Source organism: Chrysochloris asiatica, unplaced genomic scaffold, assembly GCF_000296735.1.
Source record: "Chrysochloris asiatica unplaced genomic scaffold, ChrAsi1.0 scaffold00078, whole genome shotgun sequence".
Classification (NCBI taxonomy): Eukaryota; Metazoa; Chordata; class Mammalia; order Afrosoricida; family Chrysochloridae; genus Chrysochloris; species Chrysochloris asiatica.
The window spans coordinates 4,288,632-4,299,664 of NW_006408596.1; the positions used below are offsets into that span (position 1 = coordinate 4,288,632).

At 37.1% G+C, this 11,033-nt stretch overlaps 1 protein-coding gene across 1 annotated transcript in view; it reads left to right on the forward strand.

Annotated features, from left to right (window-relative positions):
- Window positions 1–6,792, forward strand: part of IFT81 (intraflagellar transport 81 homolog (Chlamydomonas)) — a 176,567-nt gene extending 169,775 nt beyond the window's left edge. Inside the window, 1 exon segment of the mRNA XM_006878371.1 lies at window positions 6,610–6,792. Coding sequence (XP_006878433.1) covers window positions 6,610–6,792 — 183 coding nt within the window.
- The last annotated feature ends 4,241 nt before the right edge of the window (window positions 6,793–11,033 follow it).

Consider the following 11,033-nt stretch of genomic DNA (forward strand, 5'->3'; position numbering starts at 1 on the left):
TTGGGTTACTAACCACAAGGCTAGTGATTTAACCTCACCAGCCACTCCATGGGAGAAAGATGAAGCTGTCTGTACCTATAAAGATTTACAGTATTGGAAACCCTGTATAGGCAGATAGCTATCAACTCCATTGCATTGACTAATGAAGAGCCCTAGTGATGCAGTGGTTAAAAGATTCAGCTGCTAAATGAAAGGTCTGTGGTTTGAACCCAGCAGCTGCTATTATGGGTAGTTGTGCTGTGTCCTACTGTGTTCATTAGGAGTTGAAATCGACTTAGTGGTGATGGATTTGGTTTTCTGTTGGTTAATGATTGCAAGTGTCTCTTCATGTGCTTGTTAACCAGCTGCATGCCTTCTTTGGTGACATATTTGCTCATATCCTTTGACTATTTTTAAATTGGATTAATTTCTTTTTTGTTGTTGATTTGTTGGAGTTTTCTGTAGAGATTAAATCCTTGTCAGATGTATCATTACCAAAATTTTTTCCCATTCTGTAGCTTCTCTTTTCATTCTTTTGGTGAAGTGTTTTGTTGAGCAAAAATATTTAATTTTTAGTAAATCCCAGTTATCTAGTTTATTTTCTGCTTTTTGACACAAATTGATTTAAAAAATAATAATAACTCTCTAGCTTTAAGTAGTAGCTAGTTACTATGAAGTTTTTTTTTTTTATATAACTAATAAAAATGCCATAGATTGTGCTCTGCAGATTTTCAGATTATTCTTGGTTATCTCTGTGTATATGCTAAGTATAAATTTACTCATTTACTTTACTTATTAAGCACAAAGATCTTACTGTGAGCCAAGCACTGGTCTACGTTCTTTACAAACATTAATTCCTGTAATACAAATCATTGAAATGCCCTGCCCACGATAGTAGCTCCCTTCTGCCAACTTGTGTGAGGGCTGCCGAGAAAGGAGTGTGTGCTGAAGTCAGGTTCTCTCCACTCTCTAGGCCGCTCCTTGTAGAAGAGAGGTGGTAAGAGTCCTTAAGAACACTGACCATCAGCACTTAAACTATTATTTAACTGACTTGTCTGATTGACTTTTGGGCTCCTTTCAAACCTTGTGGGATGGCAAAACTAACCAATCCCAGCTGTAGAGTCCTACACAGCCTCTATTTGCCTGGTCATGACTCCACGGCACATTAACAACAACAACAACACCCAATCATTTGATGGGAGCCCTGCTGTGGTGCTGTGGGTTAACGTGCTGGACTGCAGTGTCGGTTTGAACTGCAGGGTCACTGGTTCAAGCTCACCAGCCACTCCTTGGAAACCCTGTACAGGGTCGCTGTGGGTCGAAACCAACTTGATGGCACTTACCAACAACAGCAACAACCATTGACTTTATAAAGGCACACATTTTAACAGTTATTTTAGATATTAGCTCCATTCTTTAAAATAAAACAAATCTGTCTTTTATCTATAACTCAGAGGAACATTGGCCATCCATCAGTTAGTCTGGCTTAAGTCTTGGGCACATGGCTCTGGACATTCTGGGGTTCATTTCCTTATATGTAAACTAAAGTAGGTAGATTTGAAATTTTAAAAAGTACATTGCCTAAATATATTCTGAGATCATCTTTAGTGATTGTAAGTCCATATTACACAGTGCAGGCTAACACAGCTTCACGATATGTACCATTTCATCTGTTCCTTGTTTAGTTTCACCATTGAAAAGTTCGTTTTCTTATTCATTTTTCTAATGACAGTGTCAGGTTTCTAAGTATCATAATTAGGGATGATTCAGCTGCACTATTTCTTTTATAAAATTCTGACTTAACTACAGGTATATAATTTCACTATTCTAATAGTCTTGATTCTGCAACCTGCAAATGATTATATATACCTTAAAGCTGCTTGTACCAACTCAGCAGCACACAACAACAAAACTCAGGGTCCAGTCAGTGCTCCGATGTTACCAATTGCCTCGTAATTTTTTACTAATGTATTTGTTCCAGTCAGCATCCTGGTAAGAGTTCATACATTGCTATATGTTTCATAAGGTTCTTTTTCACTACCATACCCCTCCTACTTTTTGTTTGTTTTCTTTAGAATTTATTTATTGGGAGAAAAAAACAAAACTGGTCATTTAGCTTGTTTGTTCTCTTACTTTCTGAACTTTGCTGATAGCATCTTTGTGGCATCAATTATCATGTTCCTCTTATGACTCTGTAGGATAAGCAGTAGACTGCTAACCAGAAGGTCTGAGGTTTGAGCTCACCAGCTGCTCCCCTGGAAAAAGATAAAGCTGCCTGCTGTCGTAAAGAATATCAGCCTCGGAAACCCTATACAGAGCCATTATGAGTTGGAACCGACTCTGTGACATTAACAATAACCGTACCCCATGTATCCTGTTTGTTAGTAGATAGATCTAAAGGTTTGATTAAATGTGGCTTCATTGTGGCAGGAATACTTCATAGTGGCGTGTGCTTATCGTAGGCAGACATTGATATCCAGCAGTTCATTAGATAATATTCTATTTGTATCATTCCTTCTTCATTTAATAACTGGAATAATTTTATAAAGAGCAACTTCTCCCTCAATCATATAGTTTCTCTGAGGTTCACATATATGAAAGATAGAATTAATGCCTGACTCACTTATTTACTGGTTTTCAAAAGAATGGATTGTTTCCTGTCATCCTTCAAAAGTATCTTTATGCCTCCCAGACTTTTTTTTTTTTTTTTTTAATCTGTTACAGTTATTATTCCTATCTGTGTTTAAATTGCCCCAGGTTGGGCTAGTGGACGCCTCCTCTAGTCGGCTCCTGAATCTTTTGGAAATAGCCATAGTAGGTAGAGTTGGTAACTTCCTGATGTTCCAGGTTTATTCCGTACATTTCCTGCCCAAACCTGGAGTCAGTCACCATTTCACCATAAAGCATTCATCTAACTGTTTAATTTGAGAATAAATGTCTTTCATATTAACAAGGATAAATAAATTTGAAAAGAAACCTTCTCAAGGCTGGTTTCTCCACTTACCAGAGAAATTTTGAGTTTTCTGAGCTTTATTCCATTTATGGGACGATGATACGCCTACTCAGAAGGAAAGATAAAAATAATGTGCATGCTTAAGAGCATGCATTTGAATCAAGTTATAAACATTCAATTGGTAGTATTTTAGCTACATATTTTTGAGTTTTGGGGACTACATATGGTTGTCAAAAGTCCTGGTGTGGTGCTGTGGGTTAATACACTGGATTTCAAGTTCGATTTGAACCTCAAGGTTGGTGGTTCAAGCCCACCAGCCACTCCTCGGAAATCCTGTAAGGGTCACAGTGGGTCAGAACCAACTCAGTGGCACTTAACAACAACAATATGGTTGTCACATGGAGTCTTGGTGTGTTGCTGTAGGAGAAGTACTAGACAGCTAAACAAAAGGTTGGTGGTTCAAATCCACCAGCCACTCCTCAGAAACTCTAGACAGGGTTGCTGTGAGTCAGAACCAACAGGCTGACATAACCACAACAACATGGTTGTCAATACATTTTCATTTTATATGTTAAGTAATGTTTTTTTCGCTGTAATTTTCATTTCTCACTTTCTTTTGTCTTGAAAAAGTATTCCAGATGGATGTTGTATACAGAAATATTGATCAAACTTTGAATCTTTTCAAAGACCCAAAATTAATTGCTACATCTAATTAAAGATTACTTTCTTCCTCTTTTCATTTCCACTTCAGAGTCTTAATACAAGGTCTTTGATAGAAGTGGTAGCAGTAGTTGAGCATCATGTATATTTCAGCAAAACTAGCTCATTCTCTGATTGTCACACTGGATCTTTTAAGAAATAAAGTTTCAAATGAAACAACCAAAAGAGAAATAATAAGAATGTTCACACATAGTGAGGAAATAGCCGGTGTCACTAAATAACTTGTGGAGAAACAACTGAATGGGAACCAAAACTGCTGTGTAAACTTTCACTGAAAACACAATAAAATATTATTTTAAAAAAGAAACAGTGAATAATTGCTATCAGGACTGACTGTGAGGGTTGGAAATGTAAAGGTAGACATTTTGTAGCAAAAGGAGGGGAGTGGTGTTAACTTTGCAGTCCATGAGCGGAGGCCCATGGGACCATTAAGGGAGAAGAGTGAATGCGGGACCCTACACAGAGAAACAGTGATACCAGAGATGGAGGCAGAGATGATGACGTGGAGAGAGGGAACGATTGGGGACTCTAGACCCAGAGAGGGAAAGGGGCTGTGTGCTTATGATCAGGGGATGGGCATCAATCAACGCTTTGGTTGGTTGATGATGCATGGAGGGGATTGTAGTGATGACAATGAGACGATACATGATAGGATGAATGTAAAGCTAATATTCTCACATGTAAGTGATCACATAATTCACAATAAAACATGAAAAAAAAAAGAAATACAGCTCCTCGATTCTCTAACTTCCCTTGGAGTAGATCTAAATGTGTAAGACAAAACCAGCACAAACCCGTCCTTTCAAAGGGTTAAGAACCTAGACTTTCCATGTCACCAAAGACCAAATTTCTACAGACCTCCACATGCAGCTGTACCAACTACTGTGGAATATTGTACAGAAGTTTCAACTTATCCCCTAGTAAACTCACCCCCTCCTTTAGAGAATAGTGAAATGAAGCGTATACTATATAACAAGTGGAGTCCTGGTGTAAGCACTGGACCACAAGGACGTTTGAATCTCAAGGTCGGTGGTTCAAACTCACTAGCCACTCCTCAGAAACCTTATACAGGGCCGCTAAGAGTCAGAACCGACTAGACAGCACTTAACAACATGTAACAAGTAAGTTGTATTCGTAGTTAAAGATTTTCCCCCTACAACTGATTTGTATGAAACAAATTCAGTTTCTTATTTGTGACACTAACAGTGCCCCATCCTTTTTTTTGTTTCTTTAAATAACTTTTCTAGAGTGTTTTGATTTTGACAAGGAAATTATTCCAGTAATATAAAAACTGTAGTATATGGAGTACCTTAATCTTAAATTCATGTTCATAGCTTTTAAATTCTTGGTCTGACTTAATGACCTCACTAAATATTTTTGTTTTAAATTAAAAAGATCAAATTGTTTGATGTAAGATCCTTTACTTGTAACAAATTTAATAAGATGTTTTCACATACCAACTATTTCATCAGTGTTGGCTGTTTATGTTTAAATTACATTTTCTTAATTGCATTTATGTTTTTCTTTTCTTCTGTTGTTTGCTGTTAACTTTGCTTCCATGAATCCATAGCTGCTGGGGGGGGAGGGGCAATCTTTAGTAAATGATTTTAATATGGGCATCAGCTTAGTTTACCCTCTTCAATGGCCAACATCCGCATTTGTGCCTATGTTGTTGTTGTTAAGTGCCATTGTTTGGGTTCCGATTCATAGCCACCTGTCTAGTAGGGTTTCTGAGGCTTTAAATCTTATGGGAACAGAAAGCCTTATCTGTGCCATTAGGCTGCCATTAAAAATTAGTCCCTTAATAACAGATGTAAAGATATGGGCCTTGCTGCATCATCTGCTTCTCTGCCATTGCTGGTTTATCTGTACCTCTTGGTGACTACTTCCTGGTGACTTTCTAACACTCATCTGTGTATGTGTTTTGTGCCTGCTCTATGTGCTCTCTTCACTATTAATCAGTTTATGTCTCTGTAATCTTATTTTTAAGGAGCTCTGGTAGCGTAGTGGTTATGAGTTGGGCTGCTAACCTCAAGGACAGTAGTTCGAAACTACCAGCAGTTCCATGGGAGAAAGATGAGGCTTTCTGCTCACATAAAGATTTATGGCCTCAGAAATCCTATGCAGGGTTGCTATGAGTCGGAACCGACTCCACGGCACACCACCACCAATCTTATTTTTATGGTCCCTAACTTTATTCTTCCATTTGCCATAATGCTTGTATACTTGTGCATATTCATTGAAAATGTTTCTTACGCCTTTTTGTAATTTTAGACTCAGTAAGTAGAACCGTTTTGGCAGACAGAACTGTATAGACTGTTGGGAACAAAAACATTCTGATAGGGATTTGGACCTACTTACTCTAGTGGGCCTTTTTTAAATCACTGGGCCTTCTCCCTATAAAATAGATGCATACAATTTCATGTATCTTGGCATATATAGAACACACTCTGTTTCAGGATATTTTACAATGTTTAATTGCATATGCAACACATAACAGTTTATAAGTACTTTGGTATCCATTCTGTCATGTGAAAAAATAATTTTAAGAAGCAAACACTATTATTTTCTCCTGTTATTATCCATAATTGACAGTTGAGAAAACTGAGATCTAAAGAAATTAAGTGTCTTAAGGTCATACAGGCAGTGACAAAGGCAAGACTGAAACTCAAGTCTTCAGGTTTCTAAAATCTTTCTTCTGTACCATGATACTGTTTCACTTCCTTGACTTCCTTCATTTCTTTTCTTTTCACCCTCTCTTTTGTATTGTTCTATTCATTGTTTACTTCATATCGTCATACTATCATAAATTTAATTGACTTTTATAATCTTAGTTTTGATACATCATAGGATAACCTGCTTTAGTTAACTATTTTCATCAAATGTACAAAATAGGTCATAATCTTCTAACCATAGCAATAGAAAAAAAAAATTTTTTTTTTCTTCCTTAATGACAGAAACTCCGGGAAAAACAAAAATCTGTACGTGAAAGTCATGGTCCAAATATGAAGCAAGCAAAAATGTGGCGTGATTTTGAACAGTTGATGGAATGTAAGAAACAATGCTTTCTGAAACAGCAAAGCCAAACGTCTGTTGGTCAGGTAATTCAGGAGGGAGGTGAGGACCGGCTGATACTCTGAGTTCATGTGTCACAATTTGGGATTTTAACTATTATCAGTTATCAACACAATCTTGTGATGCGTATCTTTTCTTGAAAGTGATTTGTACATTTTGCTTTCAGATTAGCCATCCCTTATTAAGTTCTTTTGGAACATAATGTTAAGGTAGATTTAAGCTTTTAAAGTTTTTTAACATATAATTGTGACTTATTGTTTTGCTACATTTAAACATTAGTGGTGTCTTCTGAGTTTTATGAGACAGGAGACTAAGTTTAATATCTGTGAATGTAAACATATGTCCATTAAGAAACATGTAGATTTTAAAATAGTAATAACCCAATGGCTTAATGTTTCTCTTAATCTTTTTTTAACTTTAGAGGAATCTTTTAGGAACTAGTATCTCTTGTTTTGAAGAAACATTTATCTGAAGTTCAGCAATTCCTACAGTTTCACTTCAGTTTCTTTTCCTTCTGTTAAATTCAAGACAATCTAACATTTAAAATAGCATATTTGTTCTATTTATGTATTTAAAAGGCAAATAAAGCTTGGTGCATATGTCATGACTATTTATTCTTAAATTATAGAGTTGTGTCAAAATCTCTTCTTTTTCTAAGTAAGTACTCAGAGTATGGCATTGTATTAAATGTAAGGATATTATTATTTGGTTTCACCCAAAACTGTAATGTAGTTTTTAGGTCTTAAGACTTAAGTATTAAAAGAATTATCATAACCACTAGAATATATTCTTATGAAAAGTATGTCTTCATATCCGTTGCCCATTTTAAATTGTCTTTTTGTTGTTGCAGTGTTGAGCTTTTCTATAAATTTCAGAGAATTAGGCCCTTGTCAGATATGTTGTTGCCCAAAATTTTTTCTCACTCTTTAGGCTGTCTTTTCACTCTTTGCTAATTCTTTTAATGAGTACAAATATTTAATTTTTAGGAGGTCCCTATTACCTAGTTTATCTTGTGTTTTTATACATTTTAGTTATGTTTGATATTCTATGTATGTCGTAGATTAGGGCCCCTAGTGTTGTCCCTATTTTTCCATCCATGAACTTTACTATAGTTTTAGGTTTAAAATTTAGGTCTGATCCATTTTGAGTTTTTGTGTATGATGTAAGGTCCTGTTTCATTTTTCTGCAAACGTATATCCAATTTTTCCAGTCCCATTTGTTAAAGGGAGTCCTGGTGAGGTGTTGTAAAATAAGCACTGGACTGTTAACTGCAAGGTTAATGGTTCGTACCTACCAGTTATTGCTCAGAAACCCTATACAAGGTCGTTAATGAGTTGAACCAACTCAACAGCACTTAAATTAACAACAGATTTGTTAAAGAGACTGTTTCATCCCCATTCATTGGACTTCTCTCCTTTGTTGAGTGTGGGGCTATAGGATAAGCACTGGACCAAAAGTCAAGGTTTGGACCTCAAGGTCAGCGGTTCAATCTCACCATCCACTCCTTGGAAACCCTATACACAGTTGCTATGAGTCGAAACTGACTCGGCAACACTAACAACAACAACAACCCTTTGTTGAAGATTAACTGTCTGTGTCTTTAGGAATTTATTTCTGGATTCTAAATTCTGTTCCATTGATCTGTGTATCCGTCATTGGACCAGTACCAGGCTGTTTTAACAACCGTGGTTGTGTAGTAGGTTCTGAAGTCAGGAAATGTGAGGCATCCTAGTTTGTTCTGCAGTTCAAACCAACCTTGCGGTCCAGTGCTTATCCTATAGCACCACACTAGGACTAGCTACTTGGTGATTAGTTTTTCCATTTCTTTGAAGAATGCTGTTGGAATTTGGATTGCAATTTGCAGTATATCTATAGATCACATTGTGACATTTTCACAATGTTAAGTTCTTCCTATCTATGAGTATGGAATGTTTTTCCATGTATGTAGGTCTCTTTTGGTTTCTTGGAGTATTGTTTTGTAGTTTTCTCTGTGTAACTTTTTTATATCCCGAGTTAGGTAGATTCACGCTTGTGAAGGCTATTTATAAATATTATAGTACTATATTCTTGACTTCCTTTTTAGAGTTTTCTTTATTAGTGTAGAAGAATACCACTGATTTTTATTTGCTAATCTTGTACCTGCCATTTTGCTGAAGCCTTCTATTCATTCCATTAACTGCTTTTTGGAGTCCCTGGAATTTTCTATGTATAGGATCATCTCATCTGTGAATAGATAGTTTTACTTCTTCCTTACTAATTTTTTTTTTTTTTTTTTTTTTGGTCTTATTGTTGTAGCGAGGGTTACCAGTACAATATTTAACACACATTTCACCAAAGAAGATATTCAGGTGGCTAACAAACACATGAAGGGATGCTCACAATCATTATCCATTAGAGAAATGCGAATCAGAGCTACAATGTGAAGATACCGTCTCACTCTGGTCATAATGGTACTGATTAAAAAAGAACAGTAACAACAATAAATGTTAGTGAGGTTGTAGGGACATGAGGAGATTGTAAGTCTCATACTCTGCTGGTGGGACTGTAAAATGATACAGCTATGGAAAATGGCATGGCGCTTCTTTAAAAGCTATAAATAGAAATATCATGTGATAGAGCAATTCCACTCCTAGGTATGCATCCTAGAAAAGTAACATTTATGACATGAATAGACATGCCTTTGCATTATTATTCACAATAGCAAAAAGATGGAAACAACCTAAATGTCCATCATCAGATGAATGAATAAATAAAGTTGGATTCATGCACATGAGGAGCTTCAGAAAGTTTGTGGGAAAATGGACCTAAAAGATAATGGAATTTCTCCACAGACTTTTTGAAGTCCCCTCGTACAGAAGAATACTACCCAACAATAAGGAATAATGACAAATCCACAAAACATCTCACAAATAGATGAATCTGGAAGACCTTTTGCTAAATGAGTAAGTCAGATCACAAAAGGACAAATATTGTACACAACTACTATTAAAAGACAAGAATAGGTGTACACATAGAAAGACACATTCTTTGATGATTGTCAGGGATATGATAAGGAAGGGGGAGAACCACTACCTAGACAACATTACTGTGGTTGTTAAGTGCTGTTGAGTCAATTCCAACTCATAGTGACCCTGTTGTATAGGGTTTCCAAGGAGAGTCTGAAATACCACACTTGTGATTCAAACCAACCTTGCAGTTCAGTGTTGTTGTTATGTGCTTTTGTGCCGTGGAGTTGGTTCCAACTCATGGCGACCGAGTACAGGGTTTACAAGGCTATAAATCTTTACAGGAGCAGAAAGCCTCATCTGTTTCCCATGGAACAGCTGATAGTTTCGAACTGCTGACCGTGAGATTAGCAGCCCAACTTGTAATCACTACGTTACCAGAGCTCCTTTGCAGTCCAGTGTAGGCATGTGTTAATTTTGATAAAGAGAAAAACAAAACACAATATGGGGGAAGTCAACACAACATGACCAAGACACAGACAGACTCTGACACGTACACAGGAATTCAGGACAACTCTGAGTCAGAACTGACTTGAGGGCGCTTAACAGCAATTGTTAATATAGGGAGCCCTGGTAGTGCAGTAGATTACAGGTTGGACTGCTAACCACAGGTCAGCAGTTCAAATCTACCAGCTGCTCCATGGGAGAAAGATGAGGCTGTCTGCTCCCATAAAGATTTATAGCCTCGGAAACCCTATAGAGGGTCTCCATGAGTGAGAAACAACCACCCACACCATGATAAATATGAGGAGTGTGGGGGCTCCATACAAGAAGCACAGGACTGTAAATCAAAAGACTTGTGGTTCAAGCCCACCAGCCACTCCATGGACAAAAGCTGAGACTTTGTGCTCCTGTGAAGATTTAAAGCCTGTGCAGGCAGGGTTGCTAGGCGTTGGACTGACTCCATGGCACTTCACAACAAGTATAGTTTCATGAGTAGCAACCAAGTCTCAAAGGTTTGTGATCGATATTCCTAAGACACAACTATTGATCTCTGCCTGCCTGGAAGAGTGAAGAAAACCAAAGATCCAAGGAAGTAATTAGTCCAAAAGACAACAAGCTCACATGAACCATAGCATCCTAATAGTCTCAGACCAAAAAAACAAGACAGTGCCTGGCTACCCCGACTGACCATTCTGATCAGGGAAACAATAGAAGATGCCAGTTAGAATGGGAGGAAAATATACAACAAAGCTTAAACTTGTTTTTAAAAAAAAACACCCTCACCAGACTTGCTAGTCTGATAGAGACTGGAAAAAGCCCAAGACTGTGACCATTATACTCTTTCAAGTTTAGTTCTG